Genomic DNA, 27,882 nt, shown 5'->3' on the forward strand with positions numbered 1-27,882 from the left:
TCTCCCTGTCACCACCACTCTCTGTTCTCTTCCTTTTTCCTGTTTTTGTTTTCCTTTATAGCACTTAAAACTGCCATTATTTTTATTTATTTTTTATGTATTTTTTATGTATTTTATTTATATGTATTTATTTATTGTCCATCTCCCTTACCAGAATGATAATACCATTAAGATAGAATACTTAGTTATTTTTTTCATTTTTGCATTTCTAACCTGTGCTAGAAACTCAATACAAATTGTTGAATAAATGCTTGCAGTGAATGCCAAAGATGTGACATTTTCTCCAATATCTTGCATTAGCTTGTTTTCATAAGAATGTGGTTGCTCTGAGGCTGTTCGCTCTCCCGTGTTCTGCCGTATTTTTCATATGTCCCATTTTGATTATGTTCTTACTCATCTTTGAATCAGGCAAATCTATTTTGCACTCAGTGTCTCTGTGTGTACCAGTAACAAAGAAGTAAGGGGCTTGTCCTTGAGGCTGCTCTCTGTCTACCCTTGATTTGGTTTATCTCTGCTCTCAGACCCACAGCTAGCCTGGAGGGGCTTGTGAGCCACTGCCAGTCGAATTGTTCATCGTAGCAGGTGTCCAGTGGCTGCATTTCTGCCCTACTGTGCTAGGTTCTCCCCCTCCCGCCCTCGCCCCCACCCCAAGGCCTGAGTCTTTGGTAGTCAGGGCTCATGTGTGCCTCACAAATAACAACCTTCATTTCAGATCATCACAGTTCCCCTTTTCCTTCCTGTTTTGGTGTGGCTGCTATTGCCGCTGCTATGGTTTTAATAATTTTTACTCTTGACCGCATTTGGAAGACATGGTGGTGAAAAGGGAGGTGGAGGGTGGGGAATTGGTCAGTGTTCTGCCTGCCTCAGAGGGCAGTGCCCAAGCAGGTAAGGTTCTAGGCCATGTCACTGTGCTAAGGGCCCCGTGTCAGGTAACAGACAGGAAAGGGACTATGTATTCCTCTTTTATCAGGTGATTCTTTTTCACAAAACTGGAGCTTTCTGTGTTTCCAGGTAGTCCGTTTTTATTTCATTTTCCTAAGTCAGATACAAATGTATTCTAGGCAATGTTCATTTCTGCCTGACCCTGACATAAGGCATAGGGAGTTTGTATGCTTTACTGATTTGTCCTTTGTGAGGCTGCAATAAGGAAGGAGACCTTGGACACTATTATTTTCTAAGGGTAGTAGAGCTCTTACAATTAGGAAAACTCAGGTTCATTAAAAATGCTCCCATATTGTCTCAAAATCATAACTGCTATCCCATGGTGGCCCCCAATATATTTTCTGATTAAATATTAAAACAAGCTCTCATGATCTAAGTGGTTTGTAACCATTCTTCTCTAGCACTATGCCAAAAGCCTTATCTTATGGGATATCATTTCATTTCCCATCATCCAAAATCATTTCCCCATCTTTTAATTATTTATTTAACTAATAATTCTGGGTTGGACAATGGAGACATTTTAGGAAACATAAAGATGTGTGATTATAAAATAACTTCAATTATTCTGAGGGATAAAATAATAACTGCCTTGATTTAGTTACTCTTGTGTTAACTGGGAAAAAGTTCATTAAAACAGCTTTTGATACTTTTAATCCAGTGTAATTCTAGCTTCATTGGGAAAATGGCTCTGAGGATGGTGAGAACATTGACTAATTGGTTTGTTCATCCCACATGGGATTACACCAGCTTCTGAATCAGAATTTCCTGCTATTGCAACATGGTTTCTTCTTTCTTCTTTTTTTAATCTTTCCTTAGAAACAATCCATTTGGGTTCATTACATGGCCATTTGTTAGTCTTGTTAGTTACAAGGCGTTGTACTTGTTTGTGACTATAGTGAAGTCATGTAGGCCAGGGCTGTGTGTGTGTGTGTGTGTGTGTGTGTGTGTGTGTGTGTACAGACTCAATGGGAGATCCTGCAGCTGCTCAGGGAAACAGGCAGCACCAAGGGTCACTCTGATATTTCAGAACCCAAATCCTGCTTTCCCAAAGTCAAGGGGCATTTTTATTTCATTCATCAAGATCAGTTCAACTTTGGTTTGCTTACTTCATGTTGTACATAGACATCAAACTGCTTAACTTTTGAAAGCCTTTTAATGATGTGTAATATTCTCAGAGAAAGTACACAGATCCTGAGTGTGTAACAAGGTAAGCTTTTTTACAAACTGAACACACCTGTGTAACTGGTACCCAGATCACAAAACAGAATGTGACCGCACCTCAGAAGCTCGCCTTATTAGCCCCTTCATGTCACGAACTCTTCTTACCTTTCACTCATTCTCCTGTTTTGATTGTTTTTATATTTTATATCCATGAAATTATATACAATACATTATTTTTGTGTCTGGTTTCTTTCCTTTTTCATATTGTTTATGAGATTCATTTCCATTGATGATATATTGTGTTTGTTCATTCTTACTGCTGTGTAGTGTTCTACTGATCAATGTAACACAATTTATTCATTCTGCTGTTTAACAAGCATTTAAATAGTTTCCTTTTGGGAAGGGGGATGGGGGCATTCTGAAAATTCTAGTACATCTCTTTTGGTGAAAGTATATATACACATATGTTCCTGTTGGAAATATACAGGAGTGGAGCTGTTGGGGCATCGGGCATGTGTTTGTTCAGATTTAGTAGATAAACCAGTTTTCTGGAGTGGTTGTAATCATTTACACTCACAGCAACAATGTGTGAAAGTTCCAGTCACTCCATCTCTTCACCAATATTTGACATTTTCTGCATTTTAATTTTAGTCCTTTTGCTGGATATATATTGAATGTGCTTTAATTTTTATTTACTTGGTAATAGTGAACCCAAGTATCCTTTCATATGATTATTAGTATTTGTATATCTTTTTTTGTGCGTTGTCTGTTCAAGTCTTTTGCCCTTTTTATCAACTGGCTCTCTCTGAATTCTGTTTGATAGGAATTCTTTATATAACCTGGGTATAGTTCCTTTTTTGTATGTTTGCATTATAATTATCTTGGTTGCCTTTTCACTCATATATTGGGGTCTTTTGATAACAGACATTCCTCATTTTTTAAAAATTGGATTTATTATTTTTTCTTTTATGTTTTGTGCTTTGGGGGTTCAGTTTAAGAGCTCTTTGCCTATTCCAAGTTGACAAAACTTTTCTATGCTTTCCTCTAACATCTTTATTTAGATTTGTAATTAATCTAATTTGATGTTGCATATTGTATGAAATACAGGTCAAGATACAGTTTTAGCATATGAGTATCCCATTAACTGAGCATCATTTTACTTGCTTCAATTAAAATATTTTCATAACGTTTAGTTTCATTGAAATGTGTTTTATATTTTCCTGGAAAGAATTACTAATGATTCTTGAAAAACATTTAAACCTATGGTGATTTAAAATTTATAATACAATCTGTAGATTTAACACCATTGTAAATGGAACTTTTTTAAAAAATCACTTTGTTTAGACTCTAGTTCGTAACTCCAGTATAGTTATTCAACAGCAAAGTGATTTATAATACACAAAGCACGATCATTTGTTTAAAAACTTAATTATTGTTCTCGCTTTTTCATTTGAATTCAATCCAGTATGTGTTTACTATATGTTTGCTAGAATTTGGGACAGCTGAGAATGTGGTTGAAATTTTGAGCTCCATTTTATGTCATTTATGTTTTAAGCCATGTAATAAAATTGTCAAACATTGGTAATAAACATTTTACTTTAGTATTCAAAGTTATATTAATAAAGAGAAGTACAAGGTGAGAATTTTTATTACTATTAAGATGACCTTCCACCCCTTCCGTAATGCCTTCTACCAGGTTTTCCACTGGTAATGACACAGATCTTTTAAGATGTAAAAATAGAAAAGAAAATATAAAAGTTTTAGATCTGTATTTGGAATGACTGTGAATGCTTCCTCTTTTATGTCATTTCTGCTTAGTTTTATTTTTTCTCTTTTTATTATTCTAGGTTGTACTGGTCAGTGGACATCTGGACAGCTGGGACGTTGGGCAGGGCGCCATGGATGATGGTGGCGGAGCCTTTATATCATGGGAAGCACTCTCGCTTATTAAAGACCTTGGTAAATATTTAGAAAGTCGTTAACCAATGTGTAAGGATTTCAGTAGTGACATGTTTAACTCAACACACAAAATACTGAACAGATAAGTTACTGTGATATGTTCAAAGAGTCTGTATGTTTTTTGTCAGTTGATTCTCAGAAAGGAATGAATTTGTCCCCTTAAAAAAAGAAATTTTTATTCAAGTGTACGCCAGACATCCAAAGTATCAAATGTGATCAGCGGCTAGGGAAAATGAACAAGCAAATAAAACTGTAGCAAATGTAGCCACATCAGCTAGAGACTATGTAAGGAAACCATGGCCAAGTGCAAAGAAAAGTCAGCAGCTCCCCCTGTCTCCTTTTCCTTGTTCATCTTAAAGACATTATCTGGCTGTTAAGATAGCTTTACTGCAGCTGTCTTTCCATGGCAGAAGTCAGAGAGAGCAACATGGGACCAAAGGCTTGATCCCCTTACCCACAATAAGGAACCCAGGCTGAAGATTGGAACTTCCAGGTGAACCTAGACTTGAGAAAGATGGACAGGCATAAAAAGGAAAAGCTAATAGTGAAAGTGGTTTTTGATGTCCCTCTTTGAAAACAAAAAACATACATTTCCTCTTTGTGTGCTAATCAAAAGGGCAGATTTTGAGTGAGGTTAGAAATAATGAAACAATCTGAAGTCAAAGTCCCACGTCTGAGTCCGAGCAGTCTGGCCGTGAAATGCCTCATGAGCAGAAGGTTTTATGTTGTAACTATGCTTCAGATACAGTAAAGATAAGAACATCCTCTTTGGTGAAGGCTTTCCATTGCTTAGTTAAATACGTATGTGTTGATATTCATGCATTTCTTCTTGTTTTTAATGAACACTTCTCATCCTATAAATAAGCCCAGTAAATGATTGGTCATGTTAACAATAGATTCCCGACATGGTCTTGCTTGGGGCAAATCTTTGGTGTACCATTTTGATTTATGTTTTAGTTGTGTTTTAAAACTGGTGAGATAGAAAGGTGGTTGTGCTTTTTTTCCTTTTAAATAGGCTGGTGTCTCTTAACCTTGGGACTACTGACATTTGGGGCTACATAGTTCTGTATTGTGGGGTCTGTCTCATGTAGGATGTTTAGCAGCATCGTGGCCTCTATATGCTGGATGGCAGTAAGTACCATCTCCCTCAAGCTATAACAACCAAAAATGTCTCCAGACATTACCAAATGTCCCTTGGCAGATCAGGGCTGGTGGTGGAAGAATGCATAAAAGAGGGCACGGATTGCATGGAGCACTGGGTGTGGTGCAAAAACAATGAATACTGTTACGCTGAAAAAAAATAAATAAATTTTAAAAATTAAATTAAATTTAAAAAAAATTGGTCCACTGAAATGATCTGATGGTGGCTCAGTGGGTTGGGCCACTGCCTTCAGCTCGGGTCATGATCTCGGGGTACTGGGATCGAGCCCTGCATCGGGCTCTCTGCTCAGCGGGGAGCCTGCTTCCTCCTCTCTCTCTGCCTGCCTCTCTGCCTGCTTGTCATCTCTCTCTGTCAAATAAATAAATAAAATCTTAAAAAAAAAAAAAGAAAATCAGTAAAAGACCTGATACAGGGCCATTTGGGGGGGAAAGAAAGCAAGCTCATTGGAAACCTTACATTGAAGGTACTCGAACTTTTGACATCACTTCCATACTGAGCACCCACTGTGTGAAGGCAGTTTGTAAAAGCTGGACATACAAAAAGGTTTAAAGCATGTCTTCTCTTCTTAAGACCCGTAGAATAGTGTTGGAACCTACACAGGTACCTGTTCATATGGGTGCCAGTATGCATCTAATGTGAAGGTCTGGTTTTAGAATTGGGTGAGGTTTGAGAGAGATGAATTGCCCAGCAATTAAAACCCTTTTAAAATATACATTCTTCAGAGAAGATCAGTGAGACCTTATATGTAAGTCCTCTATTCCTTCCTTTTAAAATACTCCCTTGGTAATCTGTTCATTCCAGAATGAAGTGGGTCCCAGACATGAGACAGGCAGATATCAAACATTTTCTTCCTTTTAGGGCCCAGATACACATTTAGGAAGTTAATTTTATTGTGATGTGTTCAGCCAGCTTGATTAGAAACAGTGGTAGAGCAGCAAGAGAACCGGGCCCATATGATTCACAGTTTGTGTCCCTCTGTGCCTCAAACTCCTTTTTTGGCATTGGGCAGGTCATTTGAACTCTCTGTTCTTGACTGTCTTCATCTCTTTTAACTGTAAGCTTCCAGAGTATTTTATCTGCTCTAGATGGGAATGAAAGGTGGTGTCTTCTCTAGGCTTTGAATCTTACTTTTTTGGTACTCAGCATGAGACCCTAAATCATTGTTAACGGAGTTGGATTCAATGGCATAGATAAATGTAACACCATGCCAAGGTGAATTGCATATCTTTTTCTAACACTGACTTCTGTTGCTTTTGATAGCTAGTAGCTAGTCCCCTTCAATTCAGGACTTAGCTCTCCTATAGATTTCTGAAAACCTATGTAAACATATGAATAAAACTGAAATAAAGAGTAGTATTTCTTTTGTTTTAAATATTTATTTATTTACTTGAGAGAGAGAGAGAGAACAGCTGGCAGGAGGGACAGAGAGAGAGATAGGAAGGAGGAGAATGAGAGAATCTCAAGCAGACTCCCTGTTGAGCACAGAGCCCAAGGTGGGCCTCCATCTCACGACCCTGAGACCATGGACCTGAGCTGAAACCAAGAGGATGCTTAACATACTGAGCCACCCAGGTGTCCCAAAGAGTAATATTCTTTTGAGATGGTGTTAAGAGGCAGCATGGCATACTGTTAAAAATGTATAGGACTCTGGAGCCAGATTGCCTGAGTTCATATCCCAGCCCTGCATCTTACTAATTAAGCATGTGACCTTTGCCTTTCTGTGCCTCAGTTTTCTCATCTGTTAAATTGGGATAATAATAGTTTCTGTCTCATAGAATTGCTTTGAAAATTAAATAGTCTATTCATATAATGTACTTAGAACAGTGCCTGACCCAACCCAAGTACTCAATAAATGTTAACTTTTATTATATAGTAAGCCTGATTCTCACAGTACCATATTTTTTATGTAAGGGAGAATGGTAATTTTTTTACCCCCATCCCCATTAGTAATTATATTACTTCTTCACTTAATATGTTAGTTACACTGACGTAACTCTAGGTCCAGCTGCTATGGTAAATGTTTTCTCTTTACTATTTAAGCTACTATCTCTTATATGATGGGAATCCAGTGACCCCTTCACTTTTTTCAATTTTCATTTTGAGGCATCTGAATTTCTCCTTGTCATGTCCTGCCTCCACTTCTGGCTTAGGTCAAATGCCCAGTCTCCACTTCGTACCTCACTTCCTGTGTTTGTACCCATTGAGTCTTACTCTTTCTTTAATTCTAAAGTCAAAATTAGATTGTAGATTTCTATTTGTAGATTGCCTATGTGTTTTAATGTGAAGAGCTAGGTCCAACACGTGACATACGAGTTCTATTTGAAAATTATTGATATGCTTGATCAAGAAATAGGACTTTGGGAAATGGGTTCATAATTATAACACTTAATTGTATTAAGCCCAAACTGTTTAAGTGGTGAAATATGAAAGCTCCATTGCAATCTTTTTTCCAAGAAAAGTAACTCCTTTTGGCTGATGTTCCTTAGACAACATGTCATGCAGCGTGCATGTCCAACCCCCTTAGTGAGGCTCATGAATTTGAAGTGCTGGTCCAGAGAAGATTTCTGATATTTAGGAATATAATTCTAAGATTCATCCTTCTTCTCTCTTCTCCTTTGTTCTTTTCTTTTACTATTCTAATGGAAACACTCTTTTGCCCAGGCCATCAGCTAAAACTATATCCAATTAATCTAACAGAAGAGTTATTTGTGCTTTGCAAATATTATCAGTCATTCCTGAGTAACTGTCAACAGAAGGTTATTTGCTATGAAGTGCTATTGAAAATTTCTTTGTGTTTGTGGTTTACTGGACTCACACTGTTTATTTGAAATGTCATTTCCTGGAATGTTCTGGTGTCAGTGAACAAAGCCTATGGCCAAAGACGCTATGCTTCAAAATGTTCATTTGACACTTAAAAAATAAACTACCATCCATCCCCAAATTCTTCCAACTTTACCATTTTCCATGAAGCTAGAATTTTGAGTTTTGGAGCCTACACAAAGGAAGAAAATCAGAATTAATAGCACGACTTAGTTGTTGAAATATGGAATATATGTGAACCATCTTGCTAGAGAAATTTAAACCTGAGTGTCTTAATTGTGATTATTATAGGCCTCAAAAGTCTATGTGTTAGAAAAATACATGTTTTATATATCCCTTTACTCATTCATTCAGCAAATTTTTATTGTGCACTGGATTGCATATCAGTGTTCCAGGTGCCTTGTACCAAAGAGGAATAGACATGATCACCAAAATCCTTAAAGTGGGGGAGACATTGAATTAAAAAAATTACCATTCTTTAGTTGAAGTATGTTCTTTAATTGAAATATGTACAAATGACTTTGGGCACCTCGTGAAAGGAGGGATGAGGATAGTGTGGCTGGATCAGGGCATCTTCACAAAGGCAATATTGAAGCTTTCTTTTCTAAGGATAAATACAAATTCCTGAAGCAAAGGGGGCACAATGAAGAATTCCTAGCAGAGTGTGGAGCCTCTAGTCCTTCACATCATTAAAGACTAGGAGATAATTTTTGACAATAACAATCTTGGGATTGTAGGGGAAGTGAGGATTTGTAAAACTACAGGAAATGTACACTTTTTATTTAATATTTTTATATAGAATTACTTTTTTTATAATAAGAAAGTATTATTTGAGTAATCAAGAAAAAAAAATCCTCAAAAGCCAAAGGAATGATTCTTGGCATGGCCATTATCATGAACATTGTGTCAACAGGAACAGCAGGGCATAAGCGGGAGGTAGGAAGAGTTATGCAGGAGTCATCAAGCCCTCCAGGCCCAGAAGTCCACAAGGGTACACAGCCACATGCAGACCAAGGCTTTGGTGCAGTTAGAGCTTCGGCACCCACCTCGAATGCAGTGGATTCTCTCTTAGAGGGAGGCATCCATCCAGGAAGAGGATTTCCTTCTCCTCAGTCAAGCCTCCCTTGGAAAAGTCCCAGAAGTCCAATCCAGAATAATGGAGCAAGGGAAATGAACAACTTCCAATAAAATGGACACCTGAGAGGTAGACTTAGAGACAGCTAGAGCCCTGAAGCCGGCTTGGCACTGGCCGGGACTAGAAAAGGCAATCCCACTTGGAAAGGTCCTCCCCACCACCCCGGGCTTAGCCATACCACTGAGTATAACGGTTCTAAAAGCTAATGTTTACAGAATATTACTATATCGTGGACATTGTGCTAAGCACTCCACTAAGCACATACTCTGTTTCCTTCTTGACAACTCCAAGCTGTGAAGATAGAAGTATCTATCTAGAAAAAGTTCTATCTATTTTACAGAAGAGAAAACTGAAGCAGAGAAAAGCTAAGTACCCTGCCCAAGATCACACAGATATCATATTAAAAAATGTTAAATCCAGGCAGCCTGACCCCTTACTTGTATGTATTTTGTAATACTCTTTTACTGGAACAGAGCACCCAGTCTGTTTCCAGGAAGCTTATCCTCAGGATGATGAGATATTATATAGGAAAAAAAAGTATCTGATAATCAAAATAATTTTAGGAAACTCCCTCTTGGTAATTTCTTGATTCATCAAAAAACATTCGTTGGGAGAGTATACACATTAGTGGGGAGAGTATGCTTTGGGTGTTACTGGGGACATTACTGGTGTTGACAGAGCTGAAGAAGAACCCAAAATACACGCGTATACTTTATAGAACTGAGTGCAAAGAGCCTTGGATTTGTTTTCATTCTAGATTTTCTAGGCTATATTTGGGATCTTGTGGTTGCCAGAATATGGACAAGATGGAACAATTCAGTGCTTCCTTAGTTGGCATGGTAGAGATTATTCTTATATTTCTTCTTGAAGTGCATTTGTACCCATGTGCAAACTTTGCCCAACAACTAACCTCTTATCCATGCTATCTGAGGCTGTTTTATTTAAATGAAAGTAGTATTATCAGAAATGTTTGACATATGCTAAGGGCTCTTACCAGGTTTTTCCATGGCCCCAAAGGCATCAGAATTTGGTAGTATTTTTCTTTTCTAGAAGAATTTTTATCCTAAAATATGCCCCAAAATCTCCCTACTCTCCCTTTGGATGCGCTTTCTCCACAATTATTTTGTGAACACAGGAAGGGAGACTGATAGCCCTGGGAAAGGTATCCTCTTAAAATTACTGGTCCCCAATACCTTTGGGGAATAATATATCTGCTGTGGAACTAAGAAATTAACTTGTTTTAAGTCTTAAAAAATATATTTTCTCCCAACATTAAATTTCATCTTTATTAATTTGAATTTTAATTGTAGTTGGTAGTTTGCTTTTATTTTTCTGTATAAATTTTGGTCTTGACTTTTTATAATTGTATTTAATGAGACAAATACCTGGAACGGTAGAAGAATTGGACTCTAAGAATATGTTTACTCTTCTTTCTTTCTTTCTTTCTTTCTTTCTTTCTTTTACTTCTGAAAGTAGCTTTACTGGCATTTGTGGTCTTTTCTCATGGTTTTTTGAGGATGATCTTCTCTCTTTTTTTTTTTTTTTTGATCTTCGCATTTTTTAAATTCAGATATGTATTTACTCTAGGGGCATGTGTGGCTTTACCATAAGACGTGTAGCAGATACGTATTTTTTCAGTTGGGAATTGCTGAGTTTTCCTGAGGTTTAATCACATTTGTAAGTTTCACTAAAGTACTGGCATCTTTACACCTCATCAGCTGACATAGACATTTTCACTAGCATGTGTAAAAAGACAAACTGTGTGTAGATTGATCTTCTAAATATGTCCATGAGATGAAGTAAAATGAATCACTTAGAAGTTCTTCTGCCTTTTAGTTTGGTTGTGGTGTGGGAGCTTCTTTAGTCATTACAGAGCCCAAGGCTGGCATGAGTATTGCTGTTACTATTTAATCGGTTAGTTAGAATACCCCATTTCTGGGTAGAAATAGACAAGACCCAGGCCCAGTGGCATGCAGACTGTGAGCAATTCCTTCCTGTCTGACAAAGAGCCTGGAGGGATGGCAGATGAATGCTGAGAGAGGTGAGTCTCAGGGGCCCCTTTCCCCACAGTGTGCTCAGCTTCCTCCCCCACATCTGCTTTGATTTGGCCTGCATGCCCTTAGAAAGCTAAGAAATGTGGTGTTGTTAGAGGAATCGGAAGCTTTGGTATTATTTATCCTGGAGAGGAAGGAGTATGGAAAGACTTAATAATGGTATGCTTAGTGCCCCAGTAGATTTCTTCCCACCCAAGAATGGGAAGTCCAGGGCGGGACTGTCTGGAAAGACGTAGGCTGCCTCATGAAAACCGTATCATCACAGTGTTGCACACATTAGCACAAAAGGAGATCTCCTATTTCAGTAATAAATATGGAACATCTATTCCACATCAACCAAATAAAATGGAAATAATACAAGTCCTTCCATCAAAGAACTCATAGTCAGGCAGCAAGAGCATCATATGGACAGAGACGTTTGAGCTAAGCCTTGAATGGGTGGGAGGCAGGAGAAGAAAGGATGAATTTAGAGCTCATGAAAGTACATAGTTTGAGGAGTAGAGGATGTTTCTCTAAGTCTAGAGCAACAGGTGAATGAAGACCGGCTGGAAGTGAGTCCAATAAAAGGGGAGGGTCAGCTTGTCAAGTACACTAGATGTGAAGCTGAAGTTTGGAGTTGATGCTATAGGCAGAGAAGGCCACTGAAAACTTTAAGTATGGGATTGACATGATAGGACTTCTTTCTAAAATAAAGAAAGGAGGTAGGTGTCATCCTTTAACTTGTAAAGAAGTATGATGAACAGAATGAAGACACAGGAAAATGGCCTGGGGAGATCCCAGCTATACAGAGTCTAGAAAACACAGCTTTAGAGTTCCTAAGCAAATTCTGTTTGCTGTGGGGCTGACCAGCCAGCTTCTACCTCGCTATGCTAAATATACCAAAGAGGAAGTGATGGGGTTTCCACACATGTTGTATTATTCCTCGCCTACACACTTCTCTGCATCATGCTAATGATACATTTTGCGAAAACTGTGGCTTACCCAGCTTAGAATGAATTCTGTTCCAGTAAACCTGTCTAAAAAGAGAGGTCCACAAACAAAGAAACAAGAAAATATGCTATAAACATCTGATTGGACCTTCAGGGTTAAATGGATTTTTAAAATGGTCCTGGGAGACAAGTGCTAATTTAATTCATTCTTAGGCACCTCCAGTCCTGTGAACATTCTCAAAATCAAGCTCTGGGAATGGAAAGTTTCTACCAGGCATATGGTAGCAATGATGGACTAAATAAAGTATAGAAAGAGGTTGACTATTACTAGATGACTTACTTGTAATCCTGCTGTTGCCCTCCTCACATTGGATCATCATTATTGATGAGCTGATGTTCAGCCGTGGCCCGGACACCAGCATCTCCAGACTACACCATGTGACTCAGGTCCCATGGACTTTTCAACCCTTTACATCCTTAAATACTCCTTAAATAACTCAAAATCTGCAGATAAATGAAAGACAGGCTGTATAGCAGAATAAGCATATATTCCATGTTAAGAGTATTTTAGATTCAAGTCTTTCTGTGCTACTTAGTAGCTGTATTATGTTGGACAAATTATTTAGTCTTTTAGATCTGTTTCCTCTTCCTTACAATGGGAACAGTGTAATCTTCATAGTTGATAAGGTAATTTGAAATAATTTAGACAGTGTCTGGCCCCCACTAGGTTATTAATAATAACAACTAGTATTGTTAGATACTCATGACCAAAACAAGAGTAAATATTGCAGTAGAGGATATAATCTCAGGATTGAGTCTGTCTCTGACTATTATTCTGTTGCATAGTTTAATTTGGTCAGGATGTCCCCCAGCAGAGTAGTGCTGATAAGAAAAGAACAGCAGACTCCAATGAGCTGAACTGAAACTGTTATCCCAGTATAGCCACCATCCCTGAGCATATAGAAGGCTGATTCTCTTCTCACTGCCTTAGATGTCTCTTAGTAGATGCTTCATAAATATGATGCAGAATTAAAATAACACTGGCAGGACATGGGAAAGGAGAGCTCTTCATCTTTTCCTGTCCACTTTGTTCTCACTGCTGATGTCCTTAACCCAGTTACACTGTATATGCAAAAATTTATAATAAACCTGAAGAAAAAAGTAGTAAAAACAGGAAATAGCTATTGATGGCAACATAATCTACTACAAAATAAATTGTTTGAAATACAGAAAAAAAAATCAAGGTGGGGGAAAACAAAGAATCAAATCTAGTGTTTATTGCTTACAATTTACCCTAGTGGCTGAGGTCTCAAGAAATCTGTTTTTTAATATGGTCAAAACCCTACAATTTCTAGGCATTCTCAGAAAATCCTCATGCGTAGAAAATAGAGGACGATGACCACAGATGCCTGTATGATTGTTCTTCCTCTGAATGGCATCTTCTAGAAGGAATATATTTAAAATATAGTTGAAACTATTCTGAGTTATTGCTATGATTAATGTGTGTGTGAAAATATAATTAGGAAGTGTTTCAAAGGCTATCTTTCTGTTCTCATCACCATATATCCATTAGCCATCCCAAATTCACTTGTTTCAGGCAGCACGTTAGAACAAAGAAATATTTCATCAAGTGCTTCATGCTGCAATTACTCCTTTTCTGAAAGAGGAAAGTGTGAATTCATCTTTCGTAGTTGAATAATTTTAGACAAAATCATTTGAATGTCATTTTCGCCACAAATGAAGAGTTAGAGGAATTTTTAATTAATTATCTTTCTGGAACTTTACCATATGTTGTTGCAAAAAAAAAAAAAAAAAAAAACCCCACACACAGAAAAACAAAAACAGTGGTTCAATTTGTGAAGCAGGGATCTTCGATAAAAATGCAAAATATATGACAAAAAGAAACCTGTGCCCTATATTTTCATTTAACATAATGAACAGACATTAATTGAATGATAGATCAACAAACATTAATTGAACACTTGGGAGAAGGGAGGAGAACCAGTATTTATGGAATGTCTCCGATGTGTCAATTATATTACATGACCTTTTTAAATCCTCAAAACAGCTCTCTGAGGTATGTTTTATTATCTCTGGGAGATCACTGGACCTATCTGGGCCTTATTTCCTTATTAGCAAAATAAATGACAATATGTTTACAGGGCTGTTAAATGAGTCAAACACAATGTAAACAAACACATATCTATCAGAATGGCAACAAGGAAAATTCCAGGGCATGTAATGTTGAAGAAAACTGTAGTGGTAGCATTACTACTGATGATGACCACCTCACTGACTTGGAATTCAAGTGGAATAACACTCTGGGGGGAAGCGACTGGGGGTATCAGGAGACAAGGCAGCCTTCAAGTGGCTACAGTCAGAAAACTCTTCAGCAGTGTCCTATGTTTCATGACCCTCACATCCATTTACTAATTAAAAATGACGCTTTCGGAGGGTTTTTGTTTTCTGTTTTTTAGGAATTAAAAGTAGCAGTGAGTACCTTTGCTTTAGGATGTAAGTGAAGTAGGATCATCCAGTTGATGTGAAGATGAGAGTAGTCTCTTTCCAACTCTAGGAGGAAATAGCAACGGCTGTTAACATTCTAGAGCACGCTGGACCAGGCTCTGAGCCAAGCTGGATGTGCCGCTGTCATTGAGTCTAGAAGGTGGAAGTTACTATTATCCCTTCTACAGAAGAAGGACCTAAAGTTGATCCTACATACAACTGACAAAAGTAGAAAATCCCATTTCCTTTTCTTAATGTTTCTCTTGAAATATTTTCTTTGCCCACTGTTTCAGTTTTTTCCCAACTGAAAAGGACTTGAAATATTTGGAAGATACAGAGACTAACAAACACTAGCACATCTTCCACTCAGATTTCATAAATGTTAACAATTTCAAATATTTGTTTCAGATCCTTAATTTAACAGAAATGAAAAATGATCAATGCAATTGAAGGCGGTTTTGTACCCTTCCACGATCCATCCCCTTTTCCCACTGAGGTTGCAACAAGTGTTCAGATTATTTTACCACCACCCTGTAAATGGGTATATCCCCAAGCATTATCATATAGTTTTTGTGATTTTGAGTTTACATAAATGATGTTGTTTTCTTCTATATTGGGGTTTATTCTGTTTATTTCTTCCATCTTCTTTTTTTCTTAAAAGATTTTATTTATTTATTTGAGAGACAGAGCACAAGCAAGAGTTGGGACAGATGGAGAAAGAAAGAGGGAAAGGGACAAGCAGTCTCCCCACTAAGCAGGGAGCCCCATGTGGGGCTTGATTCCAGGACCCTGAAATCATGACCTGAGCCAAAATCAGATGCTTAACTGATTTTGGAATATGAGCCACCAAGCCTCCCCTCTTCTATCTTCTTGAAGTGAATGTTTGTTAATTGACAGTCTTATTTTCTAACATACATATCTCTCTAAGCATACTTTAACTGCTTCTCACAGTTTTGAAATAGTGCCTTAATAGCCATCCAGTTAAATATGTTGGAATTTTTTAAAATTAACATATAATGTATTATTAGCCCCAGGGTAAACATGTTGAAATTTTCATTATGAGTCTTCCTTAGCTCTTCAAACCATTACAACTTTCTTTAAGTTTCCCAAAATATGAAGTTATTATTGAATTATTGAGTTCCAATTTTTTACACAGTGATTGTGAAACATGGTTTGGAATTCATTGAGACAGACTTTTGGTTAATATTATATTGTCAATTTTTAAAAAATGTATTGAAAAGAATATATTAGAGATCTGTATTAGAAAAATGTACTGAAAAGAATATATTAAAAATGGCTTGAAAAGAATATATTAGCCTCCTTTCCCTAGGAATAGGGTTCTACATATGTTCATTAGGGCAGTCTTATTAATTGTGCTCTTCAAAACTAGGGTGAACCATGAGAGACTATGGACTCTGAAAAACAATCTGAGGGTTTTGAAGGGACGGGGGGTGGGAGGTTGGGGTACCAGGTGGTGGGTATTATAGAGGGCACGGATTGCATGGAGCACGGGGTGTGGTGCAAAAATAATGAATACTGTTATGCTGGAAATAAAAAAAAATTAATTAAAAAAAAAAAAAACTAATGTATCCTTACTAGCGTTTAATTGGCTTGATGTTTTCAAGAGAAGCATATTAAAATCTTCCACCAGGATTTCTCCTTGAATTTCCATCAGCTTGGCTTACAATAGGTTAAAGTTTTGTTGCTTTATATAGTTGAACCTTGAGACCTTTATCTTTAATAATGTTTTTCCTCTCAAGTTTATTTTATCTTATATTAATATCATAGAACCAACTTTCTTTTTGTTACTCTTTCTTTTTCTATTCCTATATTTTGGACTTATCTAGGTCATGGTGTTTTGGTTGATTCCATTGTAAACTGTGTGTAGTTAGATTTTTAAATATTGAATCTTATAATATCAGTTAACAAGGGTGTTTGTTCTGCTTATCTGTATCGTGATTACTTATATTTTACTCATTTTCTAACTTTTTTTTATTAAGGTTGCTATTTTTGCTTCTTTTTTCCTCCATTTTTTGCTTTTAATTAGATTTACTGGTTTTCTTTCATTCTTTCCCTATCTTTCCCTCCACTATTTGGAAACTTGCACACTTTCTATTCTTTTAGTGGTTGCTATTAAAATTTCACACATGTGTTTGTCTGAATTAAATAATATAACAATGATAAATTGCTCCAATATATCCTCTTCAATTGTGCATATTATTGTTAACTAGTGTTTTAGTTATACCTTACTTCTAAACCTTCCCCAGGTTTGTTACTACTGGATTGTTATATTTTGGCTTTGCTACTTACCCGCTATGTTACCTCTCTAGTTGTGTAAATGTGCCATGCCTTAGTTTTCCCATATATATAATAAATATTATAATGATATCTATCTATAGGTTCATTATGGTAATTAAATGAGCTAGTTCTGTTCCGGGCACATAATTACTGCTTAGTGAATTTTAGCTGTTACGTCTTCTTAGACTCTTCATAGCTGTGACAGTTTCCCAGACTTTCTTGTTTTTGCTAACCTTGACAGTTTTGAGGAACACTGTGGTCAGTAGATGCCCCTTGGTTGCAATTTGTTGGATGTTTTTCTGAGGGTTCATTAGAGCAGTTCAAAACCCATAACCTCAGTCTTGAAGTTATGGGTTTTGTGGAAGAAGATCACAGAGGTAAAATACTGTTCTCATCACATCATATCGAGGGTATATACACTCAACATGGCTTATCCCTAATGGTGTTTATCTTGGTCACCTGGCTGAAGAGTGTTTATCATGTTTCTTCACTGTTACCTCTTTCTTCTCCTTTCCATTCTGTTCTCTTTAGAAGGAAGTAAGGATAGTGACACTTGTACATTTGCATATTTTTATATATAAAAGACCATGATAAATTAATTTTAATTACTTTATACGGCCAATATTTACTTGTGTTTAGCCACGTATTTATATTTATATTTTTGTATTGTGGTAAAATGTACATCACATAAGCTCACCATCATAACCATTTTTAGGAATATAGCTTAGCAACATGAAGGACATTCACCCTGCTGTGTGCTACCATCACCGCCATTCAGCTCCAGAATCTTGTCATCTTGCAAAACTGAAACTCAGTACCCAATGAGCACTACCTCCCCATTCCCCTTTCCCCTTAGTTCCTGGCAACCACCATTCTACTTTTGTCTCTTCCATTGACCGTTAACTCAAACTGCATATGGCTTAAGTCATATGTCATTGCATAAAGTCTGGGTGTGTACTTTTTTTTTTTTTTTTACCATGGTCTTCTCTTCCTTCATTGAGTCCTTTTTTTTTTTTTTTTTTTTTTTTTTTTTTTTTTTTTTTTACCGAGATAGTGAAGTATGCAAGTGCCTTCAACAACAAATCTACACTTGCTTTGTCTTAATCTCTTGGGTTTCTGAGATCTTAGACTAGTCTTTCAGTTACTTTCTCAGCCTAGGGTTTTCAAAATCTCATGGGTTACTCTAGCTTCAGCTTTTACTTTCTGCTATCTCTTAAATTCCCTTATGGTTCTTGAAATCTGGTGATTTCTGTGTCTTCTTTCTTTTTATTCTTTTTTTCTTGTTTCCCTCCCTCCTCCTTTACTTACTTTCCTCTCTTTCTCCCTTCATCCTTTCCTTTCTCTTTTTTGAGTTGTGCTCTGCATTAAACAATAGTTTTTAAAATTTGTGTGACCTATAAGAAAGTTGTTAAAAGAATAAATCCTAAGAGTTCCCATCACAAGGAGAAATTTTTTCTCCTTTATTCTTCTTTTCTTTTTATCACATCTATATGAGAAGATGGATGTTAGCTAAGCCTATCCTCATCATTTCATGATAAATGTGAATCAAACCTTGTGTACCTTAAACTTATACAGTGATATAAGTCAACTATTTTTCAATAAAGCTGGAAAAAATATCATACAGATAATTAAATTTACATGAGGGAAAATGCATACTTTCTAAGCATTTCTGTAAGTTTTAAAATGCATACTTTCTAAACATTTCTGTAAGTTTTATGAGAAAAAGTTCCCTTCTGCATCAACTTGAGCAACCAAAGTCCTACTTCTTTTCTAAGGAAGCAAAACACCTTTCATTCAGCTTTATGCTTGATATCTGGAGAAGACAAGACTGGAAAATCAGGGCAGGGTCCTTTCTGGGATGTCCCCACTGTCAGGGAATAATGGGGAAGAAGAGGAGAACCCAGAAAGGCATGAATGGTCAAGGCCAGTGGCCCCCAATCATTATACCATCAAGCTTCTGTATTTTTATCTTATGTGCTCGGCAATATTTTGGAGAAAAAATTATTAACTAATGATTTATTTTCTAATTTTGTCAATCATAAATTTTTATAACATAATTTTATAGGAGATGATCAGTGTTATGGTATCAACTTAATCTTCTTTCAACCAAGAGCAAAGAAATTAAATTTGCCAATTTAGTTTGCCCAGGGAACCATTTCACTTATAAAGGTACATTTTTAAAATGTTATTTATACTATCTGAAATTGGCTCATTGAGTCTCTTGCATGATCTTAGGTTTGCAAACACAGAAAGGTACGGATTAGAGCCCTAGAGAAGAAAAGTCATTCCTCCCTACCTCCTCTCCCTTTCAAGGTATAACTCTTGCTGACTGATCAAGAAATGACACTGTAACCACTGCTAGTTCCCTTCCCAGCACAAGTCATACCTTCTGCACAGGTTGGCAATGCTGTTCTTAAGTGGTCTGGGTATAGGTATTTATTAGTTTCCCGAAGATGTTATTCAGACTAGCAGAGAGATTATCACCCAGAATCATCTCATTGCCACTTTTGACAAATGACCCCAATTTTCATATCAGATTAGAAAATCCTGGGCCATCAAAGCAAATGTGGTTCTGCCCAGCTTTCATAAATGCCACTTATATAATCAGCCCTCACGTAAATATTTTCACTATGGGTTTTCATTTGTTTATTCTTTCAGAAGAGGGCCTTGGAAAACTTTCTGCTGATTTTTCTTGGCAGCTATTAGGCAGGTCTCCTCCATCCCCCAATCTCTCAACCCCCAACACCTGGCACTGAAAAAGAAACAAATCCCTAACACCAAAGCTAAATTCCTCATGACACTCTCATCTGGGCTTATTCTGAAGCCAGCCTGTCATTGAAGGACAGTGGGCAGAGCACTGGTCACTGAAAGAGCCTGGGGTGACAGTGGGAGGATGAAAAAGAAGTCATCAGGAGGAACACCATCTCTGTTGCTCTGTGAAGTTGGAGAGAGCATGTTTTTAGAATGGCCTTTGCTAGAGGGATAAACAATGCAATTCTGTTATCTAGCTTGTGATTCACACTTATAGCCTTACACTCACCTGACTTACCCCACGTACTATTTTTTTTTATAATGAATAAAGTTCATTCTATGAGGGATGGGTATATTAACAAGGACACTTAGAGTTGCTACATTTAAATCTGGGGGATATAAATAAGGAGAATGGAATGGGGAATGATGTTAGTCAGCATTAGTTGGTGGCCTAGAAGGAGTGGAGGTAGGTTGAGTGGGCACAGATAGGAGTCCTATGGGAAATGGGCACATGCAGGTCATTCGCATCCTTCCATGGGGGCAACACCCGCTCTGTCTATCCAGGGATTTTTTTGTGCTGTAGCTATTTATAGATATCTGCCTATGCCTTACTCTTTCACCTCTCCATCTTACATGTACTCATTGTTCCCATTGTCAGATTTGGGCTTCCTTAGCATGACTTTAATCTTTGCATGTCCAGCACCCAACACAAGATGATATGGATAGTGTTTGTCAGGCTTAGCAGAACTGACCCCGAGCAAGTGCTGTAGGCCAGGAAAGTGAGAGGGCCATGGAGATGCTTCACTGGGGGAGGGGTGGAGTGTGGGGGGAGGAGGAATCTGTTCACAGAGGCCCTTGATCTCTTACAGAAACTTAGGATGGGTAAGGAAGTGTAGCTACCAACTGACTAAAGAGAATAGAAAGAAGAAAGAGAAAGAAGGTAGAAAGACACAACCAAGTAAAAGTGGGCCCTGTTTCAGGGAAGTACAAGCAGGAGGAGAAGTGACATTTGGGGCTGCATATCATAAAGTTGGGTGGTCCACATCTCCATTTGTTTGATCTGGTCACTGTCTTTAGACAGTTTCTGGATTTTATTCTTTTGTTAATCATTCAGCCCTTATTTAATCACGAACTCATTTTCTTTTGTTCTTCCTTGCTCCATCTTGAATATTGCATCAGTGCTAACTCAGAGAACTTCCTCTAACCTAGGCAGTCTCCCAGGTGAGCTGCTTTCAGTTCTTTGTGATAGACACACTGAAAGTGACAGTTATTTCCTCTTTTGGAAGAAGGCAGATTTTATTTAGTAATTTTTTTTCAAGTGGAGAGATTAGTTGTGGTCACAGTGGCAAATTTTTCGTAATTCTCCAATTGCTATAAAAAGTAACTTAATGGCATGAAGTGAATTCCCAGGATGGGAGTTGTCCTGTCATTGTGAATTGCTGTGATCATCTTTGAAGTGATATTTTGTTCCACACTGTCTGTCAGCAAGTATGTAGGGTTTGTTTTAGATTCAAAAATGTACGAGATGAGTTGATCTACATCCAAGAGATTCAAACATTTTTTTGTTGTTTCTTTTGGATCTGATTGCTATGCACTAGTTCAGTTGTGAGGTAGTTCTGTTATGTTTAGCTGTACTGCAATTTTGTATTCAGATGCAGTTTAAATACTCTTCCCCCTGCCTTTACTTACTGGAAGCTGGCTAGAGAAAACAAATCTTCTTTTATCTTTCCTTATTGCATTACATTTTAAAATAAATATTACTCTACATAAGTCTTATGTCTTAAAATTTTGATATACGTGTTACTTCAGACTGATCAGCATTTTCCCCTGTCTACTACATACACATCCAGAGTTTTGTTTTCTTTTCAAATCTTCCAGACTGGGAAAAAAATGTACTATTTCTAAGCAGATGATTTAATTTCAGTAAATGCCTTTTTATTTCTCTCTCCCTGTGATTTATTGCTTGAAACCGTGAGAAACATCCAAGTGCAGATGCTGTTTTTCAGCTTTGACGAAACCTTGGTTGTTGACTTCACAAACTTAGGAAGATAAATCTTGTATGATACAATGGTGGAAGTCATACTACTAGCAGTTAAAACCTTGTAAGACATGATCAGGAAAAGGAAACTCTGGTCATCCTGCTTTGCGTTAAGAACAGCTGGCCAATTTAAAAAGCAGACACTTGCTAAGGGAGAGGAGATAAAAATGATCAAATAGAAGTGCCTCCTCCTTCAGTTAAAGTATGAACTGAGGATGCTGCATAGTAGTAATAAAATCAAAACCTTAAAAGCTTTTCTTGATGAGCATGTGTATATAGTCTTAGGTTTATTTGGTCTTTAAAAGTGGATTTTCCTATGTGTTCCCCTTACATCTAAATAAAAAGAAATACATCTGGATAAAAATAGTTTTTTGCAAAAATACTTGTTTTATTTAAATGTTTAAGATGTCATGTTTGTCATGGCTGCAATGAGACTCAGACAAGATTATCTGCTATGTGAATTACGCGTGCGACAGATAGGCTCCCGCCATACCTTTGGCACAATGACCCCAGTCATCTGCCAGGAAGTAGAGGTAATGCCTGTCATTCTGAGCACTGCCCGTTGGAGGCAGGCCCTCTGCAGTGGCCAGTTCTGAGAACCTTGATTGAGGAAGCATCTTCAAGAGGAAAGGATTCTAAGGAAAGAAATGTGCAAGACCTGTTATAGAGGATGTGACTGTTGAAGCTTGCCTTCCTATCAAAAGCATGTGCAGCAGAAAAGAAATGAACATTGAGCTGGATTTTTTCAAACCCCACCAACCTTGGATGGTGAGTCCTGAAGTGAAAATAATAGTGAGCCTCAGCACCTAATGTTAAACCACCCAGACTTCCTCCATCAGGCTTAAGGAATTCCAGAGGATCTCATCTGTGCTTAAAAAATAAATAAATAAATAAAAAGAAAGAAAGAAAAAGAAAAAGAAATTTTTTTGTTTGTTCTTTGTGGCATTGGTTCTGTTTCTTCCTGGACCTTTAGCCACAAGTGGAGATGTATGCCTTCTCCCTAGGAGCTTTCAAGATCAAGGGATCTCAGTTGCTACAGCTGGAAGAAGATCATAAAGCTCATCTAGTGGAACGATCTGATTATTGATGTGAATAAAGTAAGACCAGAGAGAATGTGGCCTGTGCAAGGACAGAGACCACAGTGTGTACCAGAACCCACGTTTTCTGACTTGGGGCCCAGGACACACACCAGCTGAATCTCATTTCTCTTTAAGACACATCTACTTCACCAGGTGGTCTTACACCTGTGTCCTCCACAAACCATCCTAACCCACCTCTGTGCCCTCGCTGATGCTGTGTGCCCTGCTCAGCAAGCCCTTCTCTTCCTGCTCCTCTACTCAAACCCATCACATCCCACAATGTCCAGCCCATTTCCAAAGTGAAGCCTCTGTAGTTCTTCCAGACCAAATTAACCTCTCCTCTGTCAGGATTCCTTCAGGTCTACGTTTATTCTCTTGTCATGTTTGGTCTCAGTTTCCTAGCCAGATTATTCCCTCCAGTGTCCCAGGTTGTTGTCTTCTGCACTGTGGTCTTCCTGGTGCCTCCTGGCAGGTGCAGAACATAGGGACTCCCAGCTAGTCCATGGGCATGTTGAACAGTCTTCTGCCGGGCAGGTAGAAGTAAAAGAGAGGCCCACACACACAGACTTCAAATGCACAGATGTTCACATCTTCCTCAGAAATACAAATACATGGACTGTATTTATTGCTTGATTGCCTGAATAACAGGGAGAAGCTTAAAGCAATTATAGACTGTTATGGTGATTCTTATTATCTTTGGATGTGTTCTGGCTCTGTAGAAAGGGACAGTTTTTAGTTTGGGTTTCCATTCTCTGCTCTCTATGACTGAGAAGGAGCTGAGGCAAAAGTCCTACAGTGAATCTACAGAGACCAACAACTGACCCTTGGTCATAAGTGTAGAACTTTAAAAGTTCATGGTATTTCTTTGTAGATTCTTCCCTAGCCTTAGTTCCTGGCACACAAAGTGGATGGGTTTGACCTTTACTCAGGTTTGTTCTGTGTCCCTTGATGTGTGTGTGTGCCAGCAATCATCAACAGCAAGGTGACCTTCTCTGCTTATCATCACCGGTTGCTTTTCTTCTGCAGTTTTCTTCTTTGGTCTTTGATGTATGAGCATTTTTAGTGGTAAAGATAAGCTTCTAATTGCACTGTACTGAACGTGGCTTCTGCCTAGGGATGAGCACATGTCTGAGGAGCATCTAGATTGTCCAGGTAAGCTCTTATTTTAAAGCCCCTTCTAAGGTAGGCTCTGAGAAAAGTGGACCTTTGGCATTAGACAAGTCTGGTTTTCAAAACTTAATGTGGCGGGTAGTCTATCAGGGAAGGAAAATGTAAAGCAACCATTACATGTGTGAAGAATGCCCAGATATATGGCAGGGATTATTATTCTCATTTGGCAGGTGAAATAACTGATGCTGAGAAAGGCAAGGAACTTTGCTCTAAGTCTTTGAGACAGTAAGTGACAGGCCTCCTTATTATACAATTCCTTCTTATTATACAATTCCTTCTTCAAGGATGTTGTGATAAATCAGTAAGGAAATATGTGAAATTATTGAGCACAGAATCTGGCCCAGAGTAAGTATTCATAAAGGTGAATTTCCACTTATTTGCTTTTTCTTCTTCCTCTTTTCCATGAATTAACCTGAATGAGGGGCGCCTGGGTGGTTCAGTAGGTTAAAACCTCTCTCTTCAGCTCAGGTCATGATCCCAGGGTCCTGGGATCGAGCCCCACATCAGGCTCTCTGCTCAGCAGGGAGCCTGCTTCCTCCTCTCTCTCTCTCTCTCTCTCTCTCTGTCTGCTTCTCTGCCTGCTGTGATCTCTATCTGTCAAATAAATAAATAAAATCTTTAAAAAAAATTAACCTGAATGAAAAAGTGGCTAAATGAGACTTCAGTCCTATAAAGGCTCACCAGAAGTACTTCCTCTCAATTCATACTCACCCTTCAGATTGCTTGCTGTACTCACATTTCCTGCTAGCACAAATTGGAGGGAGTAATATGACCTTCATTTGTTGACAGAGGCATGAATAGGCAGAACACAGTGATGAATGTCTCAATTCAGGCAGGAGTTGAATGTTGCCTGTGAATGTAAGCTAGCTCTGCCACCTGCATTGACTATACATCATCCCTGGAAATTAACCCATCTTCACGATAGTCACTGAGATGGAAACAAGTGCCTGTCCATTGAACATTACCTTCAAATGGAAAGGGTGACAGTTTAGTACATACAGATATGTATGTACAACTGTAGTACATACAGATATAAATACAGTATGTATTTAGTACATACAGATTAGATATTTCTAATCATATGAATATAAATGTTTTAAGATAATGTGTTGCATGAATGGGTTTGTGTATGTATTATTTTTTTCTGAAATAAGAGCTGAAAAGAAGCTAATCATTTTCTATGAAAATATGATGATTAACAAATTCAAGAGTCAATGTCCTGTTTCACATCCACTCTTACACACTTTAGTACAACCCTGTGCATCATCAGGCATGTTGGTATAAGAAAATGATGATGTGTACCCTGGTCTTTATAGGTCCAATGGATGGCAGTCCCTCTGTCTTTATAAATTTCAAAAGGATTATCACTCACTAACAGATATAGATCATTTTAATTCAAAGGAATGATAGATACACATACAAAGGTTACATATCAACAAATTTTTTTCTCTTAATTTAAGACATTAATCTTTAGTCTTTGCTATTGAGTCTATTAATTTAAATAATATCCAATTAGTTTCTAGATGAATTAAGCAGTAAGCATATATGTAAAATTTTATATAATATTCTTTATGCATACACAGTAAAACCAATACTTATACATTTAGATGTGGAAACAAATGATTTGTGCCTCTTCATAAAGTTAATGTATTTAGGTTCTACAGTTATGTATTCTTTCATAGTGTATCAATAAGAACAGAACTTTAGATTTTTCAAACAGGAAGGGATTCAATTTAGGGAATTAGAGCCTATAGCAAAAAGAGTTAATGATTTGGAAGGCATGAGATAGAGATCAGGTATGTAGCTACTAGTAATCAGAAAATTATGAAGCACAGGAACTACAGGAAATTGCCTCCAATGATTTCAGCTGCTCACAACACTAAACTATTTTATAGGAAGATACTTGGAAACTGTTGGCAAAACCTCACATATGCATTCAATGAAAACACATGTGACTACCTACCTCAAAGGAGTAATGATGGTTTCTATTTTTTTTTTTTTGTCTTTGAAATCTTACATGAATGATGCTCATTGTTTTCATCTAGCACCACAACCCTGCTGGCAGAGATTCCAGAAAATGTAGTTCCCAAGCTTCCAGTTCCTATACTCCCAGGGAGAATATGGAAGGAGAAAATGGAATTAAGTTGCCAAAAACCCATCTGGCATACATAAGTAGTCTGATTATTAGGGTGATGATTTGTCTCAGTTTGTCTGGAGCAATCCCAATTCCTGTTGACCCAGAATGATTATTGATAGTGCCTTGATTCAATCTCAGAAGTTTCCTGGTTTGGATACTAAAGTATTTGGCCATCTACCTATTTTTAAATAGTGAAAATACTTTGTTTCCTCAGTAGACACTTACTAAGGAAATACTAAGTGCTAATCATCATGCTAAGCACTGGGAACATTGAGGAACAAAGACACACATGATCCTCTTCAGGGAACTAAGAGTCTGGTTTAGTGAATGACAAGGGCCTAAACATGGTAATAACTATAAGGATGAAACAAAGGAGACATATTTGAAAGAGACTGAGGAATTGTGAAAATTAAATGAGATAAGAATTGATAAAGCTTATGAGTACCTAACATATAGCATGCACTCAATAAATATTTTTTATGATCCCAATAGTAAAAAAGAATGAGGAGGAGAAGAGGAAAAAGAAGAAAAAAGAGGGTTAACAGAGGAGGAGGAGGAGATTTTTTTGTAATGGCTGAATATGAGGGAAGTATCTAAGAACACTCTCAGATTTCTGATGTGGCTGCCTTGATGGATGGTTGTGTAAAATAATAAATGCAAGGGAAGACAGTTTATGTGAGAGAAATATACATACAGTCTGAATGTATTACTAAAAGAGTAAGTACAGGAAAAGCCAATTCAAGTGGAAGAAAATAATGCATTCTGTTTGGTTATGTTGAGTTTGAGGGACCAGTAAGGTATCCCAATAACAATGTCTTATAGACATCTGAATATCTAAGTCTGGGGCTCAAATAGAGTTCTAAGCCAAAATCTAGATTTTTTTCAAGTCCTTAGGATCCAGATGGTGGTTGGGACGGTGGTTAGGATGGTGGAAAATGTGACCAATCAAGTAGAGTATCCAGAGTGAGATAATAAAGTGTCATTGCCATGTATCTGAAGTAGGCCAGTACTTAAAGGGCAGGAAAAAAAGAACCACTTAAAAAAGGCAAGAAGGAATAGCCAGAGAAGTAGTAAAGACTCAGCAAAGGACGTGAAAGGAGAATAGGGTGGGATATTACCATGTAAAAATGCCAAACACAAATTAAGAAGTTAAGAACAGAAATGTGTTTCACAGATTCAGCAAGTGGGGGCTCTGGATGATTTTAATGAGAAGAGATTCAGTAAAGCAGGGAAATGAGAAGATATTCACAGAGTTGAGGTGAGAAAGAGAAGAGAGTGTGGAGTTAATGAAGCATGCATCTTTCTTCAGGTCACCTGACTCTGAAGATAACAAAAGGGCCAGCTGGTGGCTGAAGGTTCTTTAAAAGCAGAGTTGAGAAAAAGAGAGATAAACAACTACTGGATCACAAGGGGAGAATTCGAGAGAGAACTGATACCATAAGATGGAACAATATTAGAATAATTGGGATCCCAGAAGAAGAAGACAGAAAGGGGGCAGAAGGTATAATGGAGCAAATTATAGTGGAGAACGTCCCTAATCTGGGGAAACAGGCATCAAAATCCAGGAAGCACAGAGAACCCCGGTCAGAAAGGACTAGCATGATATATTCAAGGTACTAAAAGAAAAATATGCAACCAAGAATACTTTATCCAGTTAGGATGTCATTCAAAATAAGAGTGATAAAATACTTCCAGGAAAAACAAGGCCAAAAAGGTTTTGTTATCATCAAAGCAGCCCTACA

The 27,882-nt window shown here is 37.6% G+C and overlaps 1 protein-coding gene across 3 annotated transcripts in view; it reads left to right on the plus strand.

The window, feature by feature from the left end:
- The window catches only part of CPQ (carboxypeptidase Q), a 449,400-nt gene that overhangs the window by 282,465 nt on the left and 139,053 nt on the right, over positions 1 to 27,882 (plus strand). For all 3 annotated transcript variants that reach the window (XM_032316614.1, XM_032316615.1, XM_032316616.1), the window contains one exon: positions 3,951 to 4,062. In XM_032316614.1, coding sequence (XP_032172505.1) covers positions 3,951 to 4,062 — 112 coding nt within the window. The remainder of the gene's footprint in view (positions 1 to 3,950; positions 4,063 to 27,882) is intronic.

Source organism: Mustela erminea, chromosome 16, assembly GCF_009829155.1.
Source record: "Mustela erminea isolate mMusErm1 chromosome 16, mMusErm1.Pri, whole genome shotgun sequence".
In the NCBI taxonomy this organism is placed as follows: Eukaryota; Metazoa; Chordata; class Mammalia; order Carnivora; family Mustelidae; genus Mustela; species Mustela erminea.